The sequence below is a fragment of the Centroberyx gerrardi genome, chromosome 7, assembly GCF_048128805.1.
Source record: "Centroberyx gerrardi isolate f3 chromosome 7, fCenGer3.hap1.cur.20231027, whole genome shotgun sequence".
NCBI lineage: Eukaryota > Metazoa > Chordata > Actinopteri > Beryciformes > Berycidae > Centroberyx > Centroberyx gerrardi.
The window spans coordinates 23894378-23917663 of NC_136003.1; the positions used below are offsets into that span (position 1 = coordinate 23894378).

The 23286-nt window shown below is 45.1% G+C and overlaps 1 protein-coding gene across 1 annotated transcript; it reads left to right on the plus strand.

Moving 5' to 3' along the window:
• The first annotated feature begins 2892 nt into the window (after positions 1–2892).
• On the plus strand, positions 2893–15959 carry c1ql1l2 (complement component 1, q subcomponent-like 1-like 2). Its single transcript, XM_071925750.1, has 2 exons — positions 2893–3501; positions 15780–15959. Exons 1-2 carry the CDS (start codon positions 2893–2895, stop codon positions 15957–15959), a joined length of 789 nt encoding a protein of 262 aa, XP_071781851.1.
• The last annotated feature ends 7327 nt before the right edge of the window (positions 15960–23286 follow it).

Genomic DNA, 23286 nt, shown 5'->3' on the forward strand with positions numbered 1-23286 from the left:
AAGAGACAGAAATGCAGTAAAATAATTGGTGACACGTCAAATGTACCGGTGACAAATAGTCAGGCATCCTGCGCATTGATCCATCTCAATCCTCCACAAAGGCTCAGTCGAGCTCTCGCACAAACATCGTCTAAGCCGGGGATGGGCAACCATGTGCCGCGAAGGGCCGAGTCTGCAGGTTTTCATTCCAACCGACCGCTACAGCGGCTGATTTCACCGACTAACACACCTTCCATCAGAGAGGAGGGACTATCGACTGAAATCAGCTGGTATAGTGTTTGGTTGGAAGGAAAACCCGCCCACTGCAAAAGCTGAACAATAGTCCACAGAAATAGCGTCAATACAACATTATCCATGATGTTGTATCCTTGATAGAGCCACTTCACTGTCCCCTCACCCTATTATAGTGTGTTAAAGAGAGAGAGCATGTGCAGCTTTATATAGTGTTGTGATAAGTATAATGATTATCTAAAACTCTATGTCTTCATTATTCTGATTCTTCTTTTCCCATGACTGGCATTGGAACTATATGTTTTAGTACATGGTGCTAACAGTATTGTGTTTTTTCTAAATAGTATTTTTGTAGTCTATTTATCCCCTTTGTAAACTGACAGCTTTGATATATTTTTCTAGAAAACTTGTATACCTTTCGATGTGACTTGGAGATTTTGACATACAGTATATGTACAGTATGTTGGTTGACAATGCAATTTATCCATGTAACTATTAATATAGATTAACTGTATATGTTTCTAGATAACGTGTATAATTGTTGATATGACTTGGAGATTTTCTTATGTATGTTGTTTGACAATGCAATTTATACATTTATTTGGTCACATGATCTATGTGCGGCCTCTATATCACACCTGAGATGTATGATGTAATTAATGAGAAAACTGATGAAGCATGGATGCGAAACACGTCGTTCACACCTGCTATGAAAAAAATAATAGCAATAATAACTGTTGTTGGTCCAGTGTTTTGGTGTGTGGCTGGCTTGTTTATAGATGCATTATCCTCGATGCATTTGGCCATTTGCATAGTGAATTGTTGCATTAGTCCGAGAAAATGACCGGCTACATCAAAGATAACCCTCTGTGCAAGCACAACACATATTTCACATGATGACTGTGTTTGTTTACCGTTTACAAACTTTGTCATTTTCTTTCTTAGTTTACCATTCATCACTCTAAGGGATGAAAATGTCAAACAAATGACATCACTGCCGCACATAGATTTTTTTTCTCGCAAGCAGGACCCTTAATTTGATAAAAAACCATGGAATCAATACCTAAAAAAAGACACCAATAAGAAATGGTGTCAGCGCATTCAGGCGGAGAAACAAGGTTATTGACACAGAGAGAGGGCAAAGAGTGGAATAAAATAACAGCAGAAGAGAGTCGATGTCAGTGGCCCCTAAAGCAAGGAGACACTTGCCCCCCCTCTATGCCTACAAGTGGTCTTTATACCCTTTGGCCTTTGCCCTGTGTGTCACCTGCCACTTTGCCCATCTACTGGGAAGCAGAATCAAGTTTTGAAACAGTTCCTCTAAATGTACAGTTTGATGTTTCATTTGTGTCTTACACTTGAAGCGGTTGGCTCCTGTGTTCGTTCTTGGCATTAACTTTTGTAATTAGCACCTTTTTTATCTGAGAGGCTGTTAGTACCTCCTCGCATAGCAGATTTGTCTGGGGTGTCTGTGGAGTTTGTTTGTGTGCGTGTGTGCGTGCGTGTGTGTGTGTGTGTGTGTGCACATGTATGTGCGCTTACATCTCTAGAACCCACATCCAGGAAAAAAAAAAAAAAAAATCAAATAAATAAATAAATAAATAAACAAATAGAAAAAAACAGTTTCTTTTTTCCACAGCTCCATCTTTATTTTTAGAGGCTGGATGCTGATGAGAGAGAGAGAGAGAGAGAGAGAGAGAGAGAGAGAGAAGGCAAGGGAGTGAGAAATGGCGTCAAAAGTAGAGAAAGGGAGGGAGAGCAAGGAAAGAAGAAAAGAGGAGAGAAGGATGAAAGAGAGGGAGCAAGATATGGGGGGGAGGAGGGGCGAGGTGGGGTGGGGGTGGGGGGGTGTTGAGGCTGTGTTGGCTCCTCACTGGTTCAGGAGAGTGGTAGAAAGTAATGCGATGTGATGAGAGCCCTTCCTCTGAGTGAGCCGGAGAGAGAGAAGGGGACGTAACCACGCCAACCTCTCTCACTCGAGGAGGGGGGGATGAGAGGAGGGAGGGGAGGAGAGGGAGGAGAGGGAGGGGAGGGGAGGGAGAGAGGGGAGGGAGGGGGGGCTCCGCTGCAACCGCCGTATAAAAAGCCAAGCCTGAGAATCCGGCACCACAAACACACCACACACACACACGCACACACACACACACATACAGACCCAGTGGCTGCTCTGTATCTCTCTCTCACACTCACTCACTCACTCTCATTCCACTCTCACCACTCTCTCTGTTTCTCTCTCTCTCTCTCTATCGCTCCCACTGTCTCTCGCTCCATTCCTCTGGGCTGTGCATCCTCTCCCTCCTGCTTCCCTGCTTCTTCTTCTACAAGTGAGAGTGAGTTTTGTGAGTACGCGCCGAATGTCTCCTTGTGTATGTTTGCGTTCCTCATGTCTGCCTGTGCGTGTGAGTGAGTGTTTGCCTACTTCAGTGTGACTGAGTGGAGCAGTGAGGTGTACCAAGTGTATGTGGGTCTCTCTCTCACCCTCACACGCTCGCCGCTCCTCTCGCAGCTCCTCCCGGGATCTTTGGGTCCCTTTCCTCGGTGGCAGGCTCCCCACACCAAGCAGTCACCATTTCCGCCCCCGGGAGACCCACGCTGGCAGCGCAGCCCCTTCCCCGACTCAGCATCGGGAGGAAGACCCTGGTGGCGGCTGCCGTCGGGGTTATGCTGGTCCTGGTGCTGGTGGTGCTCATCCCCGTGCTCGTCAGCTCCGTGGGTACGGACGCCAGCCACTATGAGATGCTGGGCACCTGCCGCATGGTGTGCGACCCCTACCTGAACAAGGGCACTCCGGCCAGCAGCACCAGCTCCACTGGCCTCCAGGCTGAGGCGGAGGCGCTGAGCGACCACAGCAACATGCCCCCGCCCTCCACCCTGCTGCAGGGCCCGCAGGGGAAGCCCGGCAGGCCGGGCAAACCCGGACCGCCGGGGCCGCCGGGAGAACCGGGCCCGCCGGGACCAGTGGGGCCCCCCGGAGACAGAGGGGATCAGGGAAGGACTGGGATTTTGGGTCTGGGGGGGAACGGAGCTATCAGCACGGCCACCTACAGCACGGTGCCTCGGGTGGCCTTCTACGCGGGGCTTAAGAACCCCCACGAAGGCTACGAGATCCTCAAGTTTGACGACGTGGTCACCAACCTGGGCAACAACTACGACGGCATCTCGGGCAAGTTCATCTGCAGCATCCCAGGCACGTACTTCTTCATCTACCATGTGCTGATGAGAGGAGGGGACGGCACCAGCATGTGGGCAGACCTCTGCAAAAACGGCCAGGTTAGTGACAGCTGGTGCCCTTTTCCTGCTTTGTAACTTTCACTGAGTTTTCCTGCCTCAGGGTCAACACACCTGATTCCCCTGATGCTCTCTCTCCTCTCCCTCTCTAGTTATATATATATATATATATATATATATATATATATATATGCCTCTCCTAAAAATCCAGACATTTTAGGAAACCGCTTTTTGATAAAGCCCATGAATAAAATAGGAAAAGTGACATTGTGGGTCAAGCGGTGCGCATCTGCCGCGCGCCTCCAAAGCCCCAGAGCGCACAGCTGTGGCACCAAGCGCGCCTGGAGAGAGAGATGTGTTGTCTGGCTGCAACTCCCGTCCCCTCTTCGCATGATGCGTCCTGACATTGCCGCGTGCCGCGATCCAAAGGACGGTCACTTTTCAGTTGAGCGGAGAGTCGGCGTCCTCTTTGTTACACCGATCAAATGTAAAACTCGAAAAACGTTCACGCACGGTGTCGTATTTGTCTGGATGGGGATTATTGTGTAGAGGAATTTTATTCGCAGATGGTGAAGTTGGTGCTTGACTGTTTTGAGTGAGATGGGGTTGAGGGTTACGGGTTGAACAAGGTCGAGTGACAAAGAATATAGAATGAAATTTACTAAATTGCAGGAGTTGGAAATGTAGGAAATCTGTAGGCTAGAATAATGTATGTAACAGTAATGAGAAGGTCGCATTTATAGCGTATTGTTTGTATCGTCCAGTGTATTTGAGAAGTTATTAAATTATTATTATTGTTAACAATAGTATTATTATTATTGTTTTTTATATTATTATAATATTATCATTATTATTATATTTTATTATGTAAACAGTTAACTAGTCAGTTTGTGCGCGAAATTCTCTCCCGTCTCTGCTGTTAAAAATGATAGTGACAGGTTTCCCCTCAGTTTAACCTGAGCTTTGGTGGCTGTGTGCGCTAATACGCATTAGTGTAAGGAGGGGTGGGGAAATACTGGAAATGTCGCTTAGAAAACAAGGACCGTACCTGTATGTGTATGCTAAGTATCGGATTAATATGCAGTGTTGTCTGTCCGTCGCATGAGTAAGGATGCATTCATCTCTTTGCAGTCGTTTTAAATGCAATAGGACATCTACATGATCTATTCTCGGCTGCTTTGATGCATCATTTTAATGGGGCTGTAATTGTATTTTGCGCCCCGGAGGGTCCACTCAGGTTGGTAATGTGTGCGATGTGTGACTTGGTTTAGTTTCCAGCCTTCCGATCAGCCGTCACATCTCTTATCTTCAAAGTAGCTCCAAAGTACCTTTTGTCTGTAGAAAGATGGATTTTCCTCTACAGTTATTCCTCGCTTTTATTTGCTCAGGTACCACAGTTTCTCTCTCCGCATTTGCTGGCAACAGCATGGAAAAACATGAAATAAAGCATTTATAACTTGAAAGAAATAAAGTCAGGAAAGAGGCAGGCTGTCAATTCAAAAAGAATAGAAGAACCAGGCTTCCATAACCAATAGGTAAACATTTTTCACAGTTTCACAATTTGTTCCTGCAGAAATAAGTTCCTTGGCATCAAAAGATGTACTGTAAAATCATATATCCATCTGCAGCTGTTTGGCAGTGCTTTCAATACTTAATCAACATTTAATCAAGTTTACTTGTCACCTGTAGTAAAGTGCAGTATAACTTCAATGCTTTTATGCCATTTATAGTTGCATGGCTCACTCAGTTGTGCACATGAACATACAGTACATATTAAGTGAAAATGTCTTGTTATCTAAGACTTTGACAGCCTATCTAAAAGTGATCACTATGTCAGATTAGGTCAGAGAAAGAAGAATTAATTCCTCTCCAACACTACTCATGTCTAAGTTGCAATTTATATAAATGTAACCATAAATTGCACTCTATGCACTTAAAGTTAACTGCAGACACGAAGATGCAGTGTTTTAATGAGAAACGCTGCTGCTGACGTGTGTTTTCTATTTGATGGCAAACATTTTTCTCATATGATGAGGTGAGGGTGAAGCACAGTATCACAGAGAGAAATAATATATAGTCAATGTAATGTATTGTCTATTTCATGAGCATTTGGAGATTTTACCTCTCCATCATCACTTTGCTCTATGGTCATATTCAAAGAGCCCTAGTTTCTAGAGCAATGACTTCCTCTGTGGACAGACAAGATAAACAAATATGACTAAAAAGACTAAAAAGCATTAAGTATCTGATCCTCCATTAGTCATTTGACAGTGACTGAGATCGTGGCCCCGCAGCCTCTGCTGCCTCTCCCATATGACCCGTTCGACACCTGCAGGCTTTACCTTATGATGCTAATGAGAGGGAGATTAATGTAAAATAATATTGACATGGGTAATTTGAGTTAAGTGTTTTGTCAGCTCCTAAAGTGTCTCAGGTTATTTTTCCCCCCAATGATATCTTCACTGCTAGATTAAAATAGGACGCTGTGGTCCTATTTTTAGTGTCAGTGGTCTTACATTAGAGGTGCTGGCATCCTGAGACCGTAATACGTGCAGAATGGAGATAAGAACAGTTGGCATCAGCTCGCAGTCTTGCCAAGACAGCTAGAGGTTAATTCATTTGCCCTCAGCAAGTTCACACACAGCAAAACCCAAAAAATGAGTTACAGCAATGTGAAGGGTCCTCTATATATAACGTCTCACTCCGCAGTAATGTTTATGGGCGGGTATAAAAGCATTGATACATAATAGGCGAAGGAGAACATATGTTCCTATAAAACGCCTTCTGTTCCTGCTTCATTGTGCTCCCAAGAGGTGGGAGTGAAGGCACTTAAGTTAGACACACACAGTGTGCATCTCCAGAGACCCGGGTAATGTTTATAAAGTGGTAACTTGCTCTTTCTTTCCCTCTCTTTCTCTTTCTCTTTCCTATGCATAGCTTAGAGAGGCAGAAGCAGACAACATTGATATAGTTTCCTCTTACCGGAAAAAATGCGCAATCCTTTTGCTGTGATGTTTATTGGGTTGTGTGGTTGGTGGACCCAGAAGGCCCCGCAGCCTCTGTCTGCGTAAATGACTGTGAATGGTTATAAATGTTGGGCCAACTTGTGCTATGTCATTGATGAAGTGCTGAGAGGCAAGCCGATCGTCCTCCAGTCAGCCCGGTGCTTTCCTCAGCTCATTTAAGGCTGCGAAAAAGCTACGCTGTGAGTTGGGACAGGGGAGACCTGGGAATTGCAGACAATACGAGTATTTTATCATCTTTTGGCTTTAGTGAAGCGGCGGGTTTCCAGGCCCCGCAGTGCTGTTTTGCTCCAGCATGTGCTCCTCCCACTCCGGGGGTTCTTACAAGCCATGTCTAACATCAACAGCCATGGGTTTCGCTTTTTTCCCATCTTCCCTTCTTCCTCTTCCTCTTTTGGCTCAGCAGAGTGTAACAGAAGAATCCCAACATTGTCCCCAGAACCTTGACACTTTTCAAGCTAGACCGAAAAGTGAGCTCACTGGTAAACAAACAAATAAAAAGTCTATTTTCAGCACAGTACACTTCACCTGCTTTCCAAGTTCCTCTCCGCACACGCCTTCCCTCTCTCTTTGGCTTCTTCATCACCTATTCTTTTACTTGCATGCCAAATATTCCAACCAATCCTAAACTGTCTCCAATGAGTCGATATTTCGCTGCCGTGTCTTGCACGCATCCTGGGAGGCAAGGCAGTGACAATGAAGACAAATTCATTGCTATACTATGGAAGAGGGAGAAAGAAAAGAGGGCGGGAAAGACATAGCTGTGGCGCTATTGTGCCATCGAGTCTATTTAATTGTAATTAAAAAGCTTGAACCAGATCCAGGATGCTCCTCCTCTCTGTTCCCTTCTTAATATTGTTATTAATCCGCAAAACCGTTTCAGAGTTAATTAAAAGCAATGACTTCAGCGTCAGTCTCTCAAGAGGACCGTAGTGAATAATCACTCTGTCTCCTCCTTTAATAAGCTTCAACGTCCTTCGTGCACATGGCTCTTCCCCAGCAATTACTGCTCCAGTCGCCTCCTCACACACACACACACACACACACACACACACACAAACACAAGCTACTGCATTTGTGTGCGTGTGGGTGAACGTGCTCATACACACACAAACGCACACGCCTGCCCACCCCACCCCTCCCCCCAACCCACCCCGACTGTGCGCTGCCCTCCATCTCTCCTCTATGTTAGGTCTGTAGTAGCTCGCTCTTCAGAACGGGTTACAAAGTTTTCATCTTAAAAGAAAACTTTTGTTTTAAGGAGCGGCAGCGCGCTCAAAAGAGAATGCGGATCGCGGTACCACAGAATCGGTTGTGCTAACACAATGCCATCGATGTTCCTCACTGCTCTCGGGTGATGTATAGCATTATAGCAGAATGAGCTAGAGCTTGCTGTCCTTTTCATGGATTTTCTTTGTGTGCTAACCGTGGTTCAAAGCGACGCGGTTCTTTTTAGCCTGGAGGGACCGCTGAGGTCCGGCGTGGCTCAAGTTAGCGTAGTTGCATGTCATTTCCAATGTCAGACCATCCGTCTCAGCCCATCTCCGCCCCATAAACACATCTCCAGGGGGGTTCTTAAGCTCTGGTGCACATGAGCACAAGATTGTTTATCCTATTGCTGTGTATCCAGGTGTAACCTGCGCAGTGTGTTTAGCATGTGGTGTCAATCCCGACATTAAACAGAGCAGACGGAGCCATCTGGATGTGGGCCTGCTCTGTTTGTTTTGATTATTGAAATATGCTCTAAAGCAAGGTGTAGATAAGAAAAGGGATTCCACTACACATCTTATCATTTAGGACAGGCTGTATTCTTTGTTGATGCAAAGAGATTTGCCCATGTTGTTAGGAAATGTCAAGATGACATCGGGCTGTCATCTGCAACCAGAGGGAAGAAAATGTATCATTTATTGGTGAAGTTTCAAAACGTACTCTAAAACTGCCTTCCACTTTTTACAGTGAGCTCCTCTCGCACAAGGACAGAATACTGCGACAGATTCTTGTCTTATTCAGCTTCAGAATAGAAAAAAAGGCTTGAATAGTGAGCATTACAAGCACTGGACACATTGGTGAGCGACAAGTATCTGTAACATAATTATTCAAGGCCTTCACCATGGAGCACAGATACAGGAATACTTTGACTTTTGATTTTAACATTCTGGTAATGTTGGGACCTGCTATTCTGTATCGTGGTGACTTCAGGACTGAGAGGCCTCTGTGTGTCTGGTGTAACAGAGAGACTCTGTCTCAAATAGACAGACAGCCGTGTCTGGGTTGGAGAGAGCCACCCTCAGTCCCTCAGCCCCTTCGCCTGTGGTATTGATCTCATTATGTGTATGTGTGTGTGTTGGCATGTGTATGTGTGTGTGCGTGCATGCGCGTGCGTGTGTGTGTGTCCCTGTCTTCGTTTGACAGACCCATTTCTTTCTGTGTGATGTATACCGTGGCACTTCTTCTATAATCAGCCAGAGAGGTAGTGGAGGCGGACCTTTGGCCTTGATCTGCTGTGTAATTGGACATTGGATTTGACACTCTGCCGAGTGGAACATTAGAGCTGGCCTAATTAGGTGCGAGGGCTATTAAATGAAGATTTGCCCATGTTGTTAGGAAATACCACACAGATTGGAAATGTCAAGATGACATCGGGCTGTCATCTGCAACCAGAGGGAAGAAAATCTATCATTTATTGGTGAAGTTTCAAAACTTACTCTGAAACTGCCTTCCACTTGTCTGTAATCGTTCCTTTAAGACTTTTTACAGTGAGCTCCTCTCACAGAGCCGTCACAGCCTACCAGCGCACACATTCCCCTCACTGGCATCTCAGATTAACTCCTTCATGAATAAGTGCTATAACGTCTCATGCACTGTGAAACCAAAAACATATGGTCTAAAATAGGCTATGGATTTTCTCCAGCGGCTGGCTGACTCAGGCGAGCTATGGTGTTGACTCACAAGGCTTCTTCATTATAATGAGGGCCCATACGGGAGATAGACAAGTGCCCCTGGCCCCTCTTATGTAAACATCTCTCTCTCTCTCCCTCTCTCCCCATGCCCCTGACATTTAGCTGTCCCCCGAATTCAGTCTTCAGTGATACCCACAATTTTCCTCTCCCACTTCACAGCGAGTCAATGGCTTCAAATGACTCACAGTCTGCTCCATAACTCAGTGTGTTTAACACATCTAGCCCCCCTTAAAATGAATATGGGTAAGATATCAACAATCTTCCTAGTCAAAGATGATGAATTGGCCACTTCATGAAAAATGCATGTCACAGCAAAGCTGGGAGTCTGCGTCTCATCCAAGTCTTACATAGAAACTCACTTTGCCTCGTTTGAGAGTTGTTGTTTTTTTTTTTTTTAAGAAAATAAAAATCTTGCAGCATGATGCTGTGCAGTGCCTCAGGGTTACTAGGAATCACACTAGAAAAACAGGCTTGCTGTGAACAAAGGTTCAAGATTTTTCAGTAAAAGTCTCTTTTCAGACGACGCTGAGAGCAACGATTGGGGTTTTAGTGTTGGAGCTAGAGGCAGACTGCGCTGTGTATCTCAGTAATTGACTGAGTGTGATGAGTCAGACACAAGAGAGAAAGAGTGGCTGGAATGCAGGTCAGAGTTGATGCCTCTTTCTTCCTCCCCTTCTTCCACTGACAAGCCTCTTTCAGCGCCTCTTTACACCAAACCAAGAGGAGCTGCCTTGATTTCATCCTCTCTGTCGCCGCTGTTGAATCGCGATGCTGTTATTCTGGTCCCTCGGAGGTTTCCATTTGGGTGGAGGAACAATGGTACATGTGATAAACTTAGATAATGCCTGGCACCAGACGTACCTTTAGCATTGTGTAAGCAATTTCATAAACCACGAGAGGCTTGTGCAATAGTCATTTCATTTCAAAGGAGGAGGCTGTGCAGGTACAAAGAGAACAGCTGGTGGAAATAATTCAGGAAGCCTTTTTCTACTTCTTCCTGACAGATGGCAAATCTCTTGCTACCATTTCATTCCTCTTATCAAGTTTTCAGTTAGGTTCCTCCGATTAATGAACCTGTTACACAAGGGAGGACCACAGCAGTTTGACACTACAGCTCTGTCACATCTGACAGCAGCTTCTCATTCTCATTGTGTAAATTTGTATCTTGAGCGTGTGTGTGTATGTGCGTATGCATGCTTGTGTATGTGTGTGTCTGTGTGTGTGTGTGTGTGTGTGTGTGTATGAGTATGCATGGTGTTGGGCCAAGCACAACCTTGTGTCAAGCTATCTAAGCTGCTATTAAGCATGCGGTTCACGGCTGGAGTGTTCAAACACAATTAGACAGCGGTGCACTTTGATTTAAAGAGGGCCAATGGAGTGGGTGATCCAAAATGGAGGTCCGGCATCAAGTCCACAAATCCCCGTCAGAGAGACTACAAGATATGTCCTTGTCACTCACACGAACAATGCCTCTCGTAACACAGCAGATCGCTGTCCCAGAGAGACGGTACATGCTATTTCTGGGCCAGCCACAACAGATAAAAGTCAATCAAATTTGCCGTGTTTTTCATAAATAAGAGTATTTCAATATGAGCATTTGATAGAAGCTTGGAAGTAATGCATGGGCAATCCAGCCAACCGTACAAGAGTGCACACCACAGCTGCTGGATGAGGATAATGTAAAATGCCATGTAGAAGAAGTGTGATTTGCAACTCTGTGAGAGGAATCCGACTTGACTAAGGAGAACCGACAGTCAATACGTTAAAACATGTCATGCTTTCACGTTTGGAGCGGATTATGCACATAAGCGCCGTCATTATTGATAACTGCGACATTCGTGTTCACAGTTATACAATATGCCAGTTAAGAGAATCCACACTTCACTTTCGCAGGCACGCATTATCTATTAAGCCCGAGCGCAGCCTTGAATTTTCTGTGTCTCCCCCTCAAGAATATTATTCAATCAGAGCCATCACGGTGACGATATGACGGATGCAAACACGCGCGAGCGGCCGCGAGGAAGACAACATCGCCTGACACCTCATTTACCATCGCTCGAGCCGGCGCTTACGGCCTCATGCTTTGTTTGCCTTGTCAAAGTTCCTCTACATATTCCGTGTCAAGGTCACGCACCGCCGGTTGGCTGTTTGTCCTGCTCGTCTCTCTCTCTCCATACATCTGCCTTAGTCTGAACCCCTGCCTCATATCCCTAACAAGTGCTCCGGGTGCAGAGGAGAGGAAGGGTAACTGCGATAGGAAGCTCCTTGATCATTATTTCAAAAATAGTGAGAGAGATTTTATTCATGCATGCTCATCATTGAAAGCAAACGGAGCAGTCTCCGGCACTTAGGCTCAGGCAGTCTCAGACAGGGACAAAAATCCATTAGAGCAAGAAAGAGTACAAAACAAAACAAAAATAACAAAAAAAAAAAATATATATATATATATATCTTACTGGCTGAACTATAGGAATTTGGGGAAAGTTTACTTTGACTAAGACTTTGCTCATTTTGTCTCTGCTGAATGAAAGTGTGTGATATTTGTGCTACTCCAAAACTAAATAAATCATCATGAACTTAAAAAAAACCCCCCGCTGACATTTCATTTTTATTTTAGCTCCTTAAAAAGTAAATGAAGAGAATAATTTAAACTATATTACACATCTCTGACATTGTCAGAGGCCCCCGGGTTCTGTGTGAACAATTGAGCAAATATTTTTTTATAAAGTTTCATTAAAATCCCAACAGACAAATCCTCCTGAGCCATCATCACCCCCCCCCCCCCCCACCCCCACCCCACCCCTTCTCCACCCACCCAAAGCAGTAACCCTCTAATAAGACGGTGTTGACTTTGTGCGCTCGGGGCAGATCATATCATATTAATATGCGCTGGACGCCTGCATCTCAGAATCAGAATAGGAGGCTGTTTGCACATCGATATGAGCCTTGCTAGATTTAATCAGGAGGATAAACAATGAAAAAATGTACAATATTCCATATATTACCCCTGCACCTTAAAACCTCTCCTCAGCATTTCATTATCCAGATTATCCTTTACAGTACTTGCACATTTCATACCAATGTGACTGCCATTATCTGTGGCTGAGTCCACAGTGTACTGTATCTTCAAAAGTTTGACTCGCCCTCCACTATTTTCTACTCCTCAATCCACCTTTCTCACCATAAAAGACTATATATTCTTTTCTGGAAACATTCATTTCATTTCAAAAAATATACCTTTATCATCACTGACAATAACACAGTTAAGAGGGCTGAAGCAGTATCAACTTTGCTCCTCTCCGCCTCATAATTCAATGCAGTAAGCTGAAGGCAACGCAAAGAACAGCTCCCTTGAAAATCATTGTGGGTATTGTTAACTGAATGTCTGATAGGTAGCAAGAGCACTTGACAGGAAATCATAGAAAGTTGGCTTATGCCCAAAAACTTTATAATGATTTGAGAAAAAAAAATACATTCAGCTGCTGGTAAATTTGAGTTCCAAGACGTTTTTGTCGAGAGTGAAACTTTGGAGAAATGTATGAAGTCCATGTTTGCTCTCTGAGTTTATTTTTGAATGACGGCAAACCGGCGTGATACACGTTTGAACTGGACCACAGCGTCTCCGGGGCACAGTTGTCTGAATAACCCCGACGCCGTCACACCCGGAAGTTCAGACAATAGTTCTCCACCTCCGCGGTGCCCAGAGGAAGACTGTGACAGCAGCACTCACAATGTTAATTTCTGGGAGGTATTAGGAGAAGCGCTGTCCCTCCTGTGACAGTTGTGATTATGGTCATGATGATTAAGAGATTAAGAGTTCACTGGAGATTAGATGTTCTGTGGTAATGCAATGTCACTCACATAACTTGTAGCTTGGCTTAGTCGGGTTTGAAATAATGTGTCACAGCTATTACACCATCCCACATAAATGCTTTTTACAGTAGTGTTGAAGGAAAGCCGCCGTGTAATTTGATTTCATGAACCACTCCAGTCTACTGTATGTCTGTCTGCTGCTCATTGTGTTGTTCAGGAGTGTATCACTCAAGTCTCTTGAGGACTTTGATGCAATTGCTATCAGTTGCTTTTAACTCTCATACCATCTAGGGCTAGGAAATATTTACTTTTAAAGTAATAATTGACATTTTCATGTGAATAAATCTTGTTTTTGCTACTCGCTGCCACTGATTGATATAACACAACAGTGATGCATTCTATACCCAATGCATGAAAGCTTTGACATTTGCCTTTCTAAACACCAGGTGTTGTGTGATGCATTTTATGTTTGTTTGGAGTAAACAGAAGAAGAACTGGGTCGTTAGCATGAGCAGCGACAGCCACCATGGCTGAACAGAGAAAGAAAAGAGCGCCACCTACAGAAACTCAAACTGCATCAACAGAAAAGGAAAAAGACGTCACAGTACTGGACACACTGTTTGATTGACAGGTGATCTCTGGGAAGTGCAGTGCAGAAACACCACAGCAATGGAGCGCTGAGCACCAAAGATGTCATCAAAAGAAAATAAATAAAAAAACAGAGGATCTCACAGATTACCAAATTAGCAGCTGATGCTAATGCTGATCCCATTTATTATTTAAATGTTAAGAGAGGCAGTTCCAAGCTCCCTGTTAGGTTTGGCAACTCTGACGATGTCTACGCAGGAGATCTCTGTCAGTAGCTGGCCTCTCCTCACATTTGTCAATATGCCTGTTGTGTGTAGTCCTTAAATAGGCCAACTAATTATCGGGCATCCTCCATGCCGCCTGTTGGGCCAGCTTGTCGACACCCGCTCAAAAAGCCCTGATATGGGGCCTCGCCCGTCCTTTAAAGCAGTGGTGGACAAGGGCCAGAGTGGGCTTTAGAGACCAGATAATGAGCCACAAGAAAACCACTTCAAATGCACATAAACTATTGATTTTGATTCAACCCTACTGACCAGACTAAGTGACTAATTGGCTTATTTAACCAATGGCTGCTTTAGAGGATGTATAGTGCTTTCAGTTTTTCATGCTGAAGAGAAAATAATGATCTTCTTGTCCTATTCTATCTAAATTATGGCCGGCGCGGTTCTCGTTAGTAACTGTTCAAAATAGAAGAAGAAATATACTAGCGGCGTTACCTTTTTGCATAATATTCAATTAGGCCTGGCGGCTCAGCGGACATACCGTATGCTGGCGACATCAGGGGTTTAAATCCAGTGCGTGACCTTCGCTGCATGTCCTCCTCTGTCTCTCCTGACTCTCCACTCACTCGCTTTGTACTGGACAACGACAAGTCTACAAACAGCGTGTCTTAAGAACTGCCACTTCACATTGTGCATTATGTAGTACTCATTCTTACTGATATCATGAACAAGTCTACCACTGTGCACATACGCACACACACGCACAAACACACATACACAAGCACACACACACGCACACAAAGTGTTTCAGCACCCATTTGGCACTGCAGCCTACACTTTTGTCCCTAGAGAGGAGTGCATGTTTGCGATGGAGGTCTTAATTAGCCAGGACAGGTTATTTAGAAACTGGTCCAAATGTCCTACATACAGACTGCCAGCACACACACACACACACACACACACATACAAATGCACAGACAGACAAAGGTACACATGTATTCCTCCTTTTCTCTCTTTTTTCATGCAAACTCATTCTATTGATTATAGTCATCCCTCGCTGTGTGTTATCAAATGCCTCTGCCTGTCTGCAGTGGGTGTCCTTGATATGTTTTTATTGTATTTCTTAGTAATTTCCTCCACACTGAAGCCTGGTCACCCCCAGAGTCAGCCCTGTTGTTGAGTTTCTAAGACTTTCTCTTTCTGCAGACCTCTTGTTTCAAGGTTGTTAGGTCTGGCGGCTTGATTGAAGCCATAAATATGTTTTACAGAATGGCCCAAGGTTTTGGCTGACCCTCTGCTTTGTCCTGTAGCTTTAATATCAATACAAGGAAATATTGGTATTTTTATATTGGCAAATAAGACCTTCAACCTGTGTGTTTTCATTCATGGAAGTTGGAATGGGTATTGACTAGATGACAATTTGTCCCCCTGTGTGATGTTACAACTTTGTTTTCATGGGACATTGGTTTGATTTTCAGAGTTTTAAAGTTTCTCCCCAATGTTCGCGTTGGTTTCCTCTCACAGTCCAAACGCATTCAAGTCAGGTGGATTGGAGACTCTAAATCACCCATGTATGTGAATGTTAGTGTCTGTTTACCTGTGTTAGCCTGTGATGGACTGGCGACCTGCCCTGATACATGAGTCCTGATACTTGAGTCTCTACTAAGCCTCCTCTCCCCCTCTCTCTCTCCTCACGTCTGTCCCTGTTCTCGCAGGTCCGTGCCAGCGCCATCGCCCAGGACGCGGACCAGAACTACGACTACGCCTCCAACAGCGTCATCCTCCATCTGGACGCAGGGGACGAGGTGTACATCAAGCTGGACGGGGGCAAGGCCCACGGAGGCAACAACAACAAGTACAGCACCTTCTCTGGCTTCATCCTCTACGCAGACTGAGAGCAGAGAGACAGACACAGAGAGACAGAGAGTCAGTCAGACAGGCAGAAAGAGAAGAGACTGAGAGAAAGAGTCGTACGACGAGGGGGGTGGGGGGGGGGTGGGGGTGGGGTGGGCGGTTGTGGGGGGTTTGGAGGAGGTGGGTGTGTCAAAAGCCGGAATGCTTTCTAGTTTCCTAATTCTCTCCATCGTCACGGACACCCTCTGCTTTGCATCCATCGGCCGGGCATCCGGGCCGAGTCTGGCTGCAAAGCTCCCGAGGAAACACTGAGCGGGGCTGGAGGAGGGGGAGGAGTGAGAGGCGGGGTGGGGGAGGAGCTTAGCGAGGATCGGCTCCCCGTTTTCAGTGTCCCTCCTCTCCAAGCCCGCTCCATCAACGCACCGAGAAAAAAAAAACAAAAAACAAAACAAACGACAACATGAAAACCCTGCAAAAAGCGGATGATCTTCACCTCTTCTCTCCACAGTGGCCACAGTCAGCTGCACCGTCAGTGGACTCGATTGACTGAAATTCGTAGTGTTGTTAACGTGCTTTTTCCTTAGATTGTGTTTTTATTTTGTAGACATGCATAATATTCTACACAAAAGAGAATTTAAAAAAGAATATATTTGTCCCTCGTGAAGATATCCTGTTTGACTGAAAGAACGGATTCGTGAGATGTTACTTGTGACGCAGCTTAGAGAACCAACAGTCGGATTTGAAATCCTTAAATCACGACTGTCGGTGTTTTATGGCAGTGGGTGTTTTGCTTCATCTCTGGCTACAGAAAGGTAATTATATATTGTTCATGTGGAGAATATTGTCAAACCCAGAACAATACATTCTGCACTATACCTTCCAATGTATCTGAAAAAGAAAACATCTTATATAGCCGATACCCTTTCCCCAAAACCACCCCACTCTGTTCACACACAATGTCCTGTTGTATGGATTAAAAGTAGAGTTCAAACGTCTGTTAGATGTTCGAGTTTTATGTAGATAACTCTACTTGGCACAAGCAGCCTTGTGACGAGACAGATCTTCAGAGGCGACAGTGCCCGCTTCTTCTCCGCTGCGTCGACCTCTAGCCTTCTTGTGCGGTAAAATGTGCAGAGAGCGAGGAAGAGAGAGCTGCAACTGAGCAAGGTGGTGGGGGGAGGTAGAGGAGGGTGAAGGCACAGTAACAGTGAGTGGGCAAATTTTCTGTTTCAGTGTCTCTGAGCTTCACTGGATGACATCCATTCATTAGCCGCACATTCACTGACACACAGGCATTATGGTAATATTTACTCAACATGGCGGCCTGACAGCTTGCTTTGAGATTGATTGGGTGAGTGACTCGGCCTGTTATGACTGCACGTGTGTGTGTGAGTGTGTGTGTGCGTATGTGTGTGCGCGCGCATGAGTGTGTATGTTTGTTGTATACCTGTGAGTGTTTGCATTTTAGCATGTGCCGTGCCATAGCTACAGTACATTGTTCTTTTCAGAGTTATTCTGTGCTACAGCCAGTGACAGATATTTTACTCAGCCAATGAGATTGTGCCCTGTAGGGTGGGGAGCCTCTATAGATACGATGAGAAGAACAAACAGCTTGTAAATGAAATCTATGCTATGTTTGTCTATCTTATCTTTTGGAATTGTTGAATACATTTAAATAATAAATGGGATTTTTTGAGTGACTTGTCTCGCGAGAATTCTTGTACCCCAAATACGCTAATTGGGGAAAATGATCTGTGAAGGATCTCATTTGCTCTGTGAGACTAACTAGCAACAGTGCAAACAACATGACTTGGAATGTGTGTTTCTTATTCTGTTTAAACGAAGAATTTTAACAATGGCCTGTCAGTGCAAACATTAAAAAGATCCTATCAGCAATTCCCTCATCTCTCTTTTCTCTCCCAACCAGTCAAACCCTGAAAGTGTATTTAGGGTGATAGGTATCGTGTGTGTGTGTGTGTGTGTGTGTGTGTGTGTGTGTGTTTATTCTCCCTGTGTCCCATCCCAAAGCGATCCTATGGAGATTCTCTCCATCTGCAAAGGTGCGCCCGGAGATAAAGACCCTCTAACTTCGGCAACATCCACCAGCGGCGCAGCAAATAAAATGCTCATTCTGAATGCCAATGTTTCCTGAAGGAAAAGCGGGCTATTCCTCAATCGGCGATCACAGCACCTATTTGCAGATACTCATCAACGGAGGAATGATTTACCCAGCGAGGGAGTGAGGAAGGGAGGAGAAAAGAGAAGGGGAGAAAGATTGAAGGAGATAGAGGAGTAGCGGAATATAGTTTGACAGAGACAGATGGAGACGAGAGAGAAAGAGTAGGCCACAGAGAGACATAACAGGGGAAAGAGACAGATAGGGAGAGAGAGAGAGAGAGAGTAAAGAGAAATATAAGGAAGAGAGACAGAAGGATTGGGAGGGTGCGGCGGGGGGGGGGGGGGGGGTTAATACAGATTTGGGGTGGAGAGGGAGGAGGGCTGGATTGTTTTCAGGCTAGAGTGAGTCCCTGTCGGGGCTGTGTGAGGTGTCAGGAGAGATTAGCTGGCATGGAGCTGCAGGAGAGAGCTTGAGATAGCTGGGATTGGACAAGTGTCAAGGGCTGGACATTCCTCAGACCTGGCAGGAATGGGATGTGACACTAGCTGCTATGTTGATCCACTCTACTTTGCTCTTTAGGGAGGCAGTCACCCCTCTCTGTATCATTTTATCCATTTCCCTCTAGCGTATAACAAGCCCAGAAAGTCCAGACTGCTGGGTAGTGAGCGCATTTAACCCTTATCTAAAAGTGCTGCGTGTCGTATTTTAACATCGGTAAATCATTGCCACATTCATTTTCAGACATTAGTATAATTACCGTAAACAAACGAGACCATCGCCAAGAAGAAGCCTCTACCAGCCTCTACACTGCATTTTACATTGTGTGCCATCAGACACACGTTCTTCCAGCGCAAACAGAGCTACAGATTTCATGGCGATCAACTGAAAAGCCGATGGAGAAATCCCTTACAACATGTTTATCCTTTGAGCCAAAGAGAAAACCTTTGACCAAAGAAGCAACTTTCTCCAACATCCTCTTTGAGACAGGAAGCAGCAGAGTTTAAGGGAAATGTGGGAGAAACACTAGCAATAATCATACCACTAGCGTGAGATAGGCTAGATGGGTCCTCCCAATCATATATCATTTGTTACAGCAATTATACCAAGGTAATTTGTAATTTGACTGTGATAGAGTGGTTTTTAAAAATGCTGCACCTTTAACTGGGCAGGTTGCCTCAAAATGTATTCCCATGCAGCAGCGGGGGGGCAGTAGTAGGAAGGATTTGGGGGGTTCACTGCCTTGCTCAAGAGCACTTTGACATTAGCTGTTGAGGGAGCGGAAAGCACATTCCCAGCTTGATATTCCCAGCCACTTTGAGGTTGCTAAAAGGGTTACATGTAGCTTTTAGACTTCTGACTTATATGCACTCTAGCACCATCACATTCTCTCTATGGTTAAGTCTGACCTTTTTCTCTCATTCCCTTTTTTTTTTCATCTTTTCTTTTCTCCTTACCGTGCCCGGCCTTTAACCTGGCATGACAAACACAAAGGTTAGGAAAGCAGACAGCTGTTAGTGGGCTGGCCTCCTCCTGCCTTCACCCGGAGCTCCTGTACACACACACACATGCGCGTGCACGCACACGCATGCACACGCTTGCACATACAAAAGCACTGCATGATAGTGCAGTCGCACATTAACACCGTCAACCTTGCTCTGTTCTGCTGCCGCTGCCACCCATGATTCCCTTTGTCACTTTGGGTCGCGGTCGAGGAGGAAGCCTTTCCCAGTTGTCCCCGGACGGTGTGAAGCTGCCAGGCCAGGTGTTCTCCGCAGTCACTCCCTGCTGCGGGGAGGCGGCCGGGCTCAGCGGCCCAGGCCGCGGCCCGGCCGTATCTGCAGGGCCGCCCTCGGAGTGCGTGACCCCGTGACCCCGCCTCGCCGTTCCACTGCCTCGCATTCACTGGCTCAGCGTGGCAACAACATACTCACAACAGAGTTGACTCAAAGAACTTCGGACACCTCTAACCCTCACAGATCGTTTCTTTCTCTGACTTTAACTACCGGTATGAGTGCCTCCATAGTGACTCTGCTCAGCGGGTTTTTTTTCCATCATAAATGTCTGATCACAGCCTATGCTGGCCTCTTACATGCTGCAGGCGGGGATATATAGAGCAGATCGCGGAAGGTCAGGATGCAATGCAGTGAATGTTTCTTACTTTCTCCATCTCTCCCCTCTCTCTCACAGTGAAAACGCCATGGCATTATCACATGATGTAGCGCCGTGTCTCCAGAGAACTCGCTGAAAAGAGAGATAAAAAAGCACAAACAAACATCCAACATGCCTTTTTTTCCCCTTCAGCAGGCTGAGTACATTAGTGACCTTTCAAAGCGCTGTCTCCCTAGTGCTTTGCACAAACCCCAAAGAAGAACAAACTATTGAGAGGGCTAAAAAGCTGACACACTTTAAACAAAGATCAAACCATTTCTTGGCTGTGAGGCTGCACTTGCTGAATTAATGGTATTCAATTATGTAGCCAAACAAACATTTTTGTAGGAAAACATCAGCAGCCAAATGTGTAAAGGTTTGTATAGATTAAGGGCCATAAATATAGGTGTAAAAACATGAATACGGTTTTATTTTCCAAATATATAAAATGCTCATTATATTATAACAAACATTGTGGATTTGTGTGAACATGTCCACATCCCATCAACACGTGTCCATGAACACTTTGTATTCACCTGTTTCATATTTCATTTCTCATACAAATCATTCATTCTTGATGAGTGAGAGCAAATTGCAGTACACCTAAACAAACACAACATTGCTGATGATGAAATAGATTGACATGGGTGACACTGACTCTGAGTCTGTAAAATAAGGCATTATTTAGAGGCATTAGTATTACAAAGAAACATTTAAATATGCCAAATATAAGAAATAATAGCAACAGCAATAAAGGACTGTACTGGCTAAATATATTGCGAGAATCCATTTTAATTTATCAGTCTGTCATTAACTTCCAGACTTTTTGCCACAAAGGTTAGGTGTAAATTCACTGTGCTAAAGCTGCAAACTGTAGTTATAATTGTGACATCTACAGTCTAGCTGCTATATGCGTCATCTGAAGAGTCAGGGTCTGTATGGAAATAATAAATAATCCTCATATTTTTACTGATTTATTGTGATTCTGAATTTAAAAGCAGATATCAGACAACATAAGACGTCGGTCATACCTATTTCCAAGTTGGTCCACAAAGTCAGCACAAAGATATCAAATGACAGATTCTAGGCTGGAAGGCTACGCTGTAACAGAGAGACACTTGGGAAATTACTTTACTATCATCTTGGAACAGTAAGGAGACGTTAAAATGCCACCTAGTAGCTATACGGCTGCAGTGAAAGTGGTCTAGATGCACTTCAATATAATAGGAATCGTTTTGCATCATCATTACTATCCTACATCCCAAACATTGTATACTTCACGCACTTTTGCACATACGGTGTGTAGTTTGTGTAAAGGTAAGCCCACTGTTATGTCACAATTGCTATCCATAAATAGTAAATACCCCATGGAAACGGCTGTAAATAATTTTTGTATGTATGTACGCCTTGCACTAAATGTTACTATTCAAAAAGCAGAGGATTTCTAATGAAACAACGGGTGCAAAAAGAGAACACCATAGAATAAAACAGATTACTTTTACTCTTAGGTTTATGGAAAGGAAATGACTGTAGAGTACATTCGAAATGGGCAACTTGCAGAAAATCTGTTTTCTTTGTCTACAGATGACCTGATTGGTTAGAAACGTGGGTGGCAGTAAGCTCACACCATACGACTCTAATTGCAGTTTCTGTTCGTATGTGTCTGTGTGTGTGTGTGTGTGTGTGTGTGTGTGTCTGTGTGAGTGTACTGGTGTTTGTGTGAGCGGACATCAGACAGAGCTACAGGGCCTCCGGCAGGGAACTGTGGAGAGGTGGATAAGCTCAGAATTGCAGAGGGCAGATGTCAAAAAGGAGATATTACCCTCCACACTACTCCCACTCCAACAGGATAGGCCATTACATACTGTATCCCACAGACGTTAGCATGCAGATAAGATAGATATTGACAAGCGAGGAAAGAAGTCACCTAAGTGGGCAAATTAGCGTATTGTGAATAATACACAAAACCCTTACAAGATGTCTGAGGGAGGTGTTGCAACTCACCAGGCATAAACAATTACGCCTTCCTCCCAATCGCTGTGTTTCTCCATCAAAAATAAAACACAAAAGCTACCAGACACTTGCATAACTTACATCAGAGCAGTCTGCTAGCACTGAGTAATAACTCCCCAAATTTAGCTCAGTTTGCTCTCTCCCGCTGCTTCTCGCGCTCTGATGGATGCGTGGCATGCTAGTCATGCTGCCTTGTGTCACCTGTGCCGCGCGCGCTCCGGGCAGGGAGACAGGGGGAGAGCCATGGGAGGTCTGGAGGAGGCCAGAGTGGGGGAGAAACAGACATCTGTGATTAACACATACAGACACGTGTCACTGTGGAGCGTTCGCTGGGAGCTGCGCTGGGAGACGCTCACACACAACCTGCTCCTGACAACAGGAGTTTGCCCGAAATAAAGGAACGGATAAAGGCTGAGAAGACGCGGGGACGATATCGCTGGTAAAAAGGCCGCGGTGAGCCCGCCGACATGCGTCCACCTGCCTGCACAGGTGCACAAGCACGTTCACACACACACACACACACACACACACACACACACACGCATCTCACACCTCCCCTTGGCATGTACTGTAACAATGAATTGTTTGGTGTGTTGTGTGGAAACACTAAAGGCAGACCTATGGAGACTTGCCAGCTTAAGAAGGTTTGGGGGTTTGGAACAACAATTACATTATTCTTTTCTATTACCATATGCTCAGTTCACAGAGCACTCACTCACTCACACACACACACACACACACACACACACACACACCAAACCTATGCAGGTAGTCAAGGCTAAATTGTGTGTCAACTGTACACTCACTGTCTCCAGCGGATCTGTCTCTCTTTGGGGATAATCTGACTAAATGACTGTTCCTGTTCCACTGGTGTGGATCCACAGACACTCTGAAGGCACGTATAGTCGCAGAGTGAACAACAAATGATCAGCATGACATCTCCCGCTCTGAATACGTTAACCTGCTGATTGGCTGGGAATGAGACGAGGCTTCAGCTGAGCAGAGGAGTCAGTGAGCCCCGGCAAGGTGAAGGAGTCCGCAGGAGAGGAGAGAAGGGAAGAGGAGGCCCGAGAGAGGCGTCATTAGAC

Excerpts from the sequence above, each read along its gene's own strand:
- c1ql1l2 (XM_071925750.1), top strand. The coding sequence starts at position 2,893 with ATGCTGGTCCTGGTGCTGGTGGTGCTCATCCCCGTGCTCGTCAGCTCC. Across the intron at positions 3,502-15,779 it reads ACCTCTGCAAAAACGGCCAG|GTCCGTGCCAGCGCCATCGC; the intron begins GTTAGTGACAGC and ends CTGTTCTCGCAG.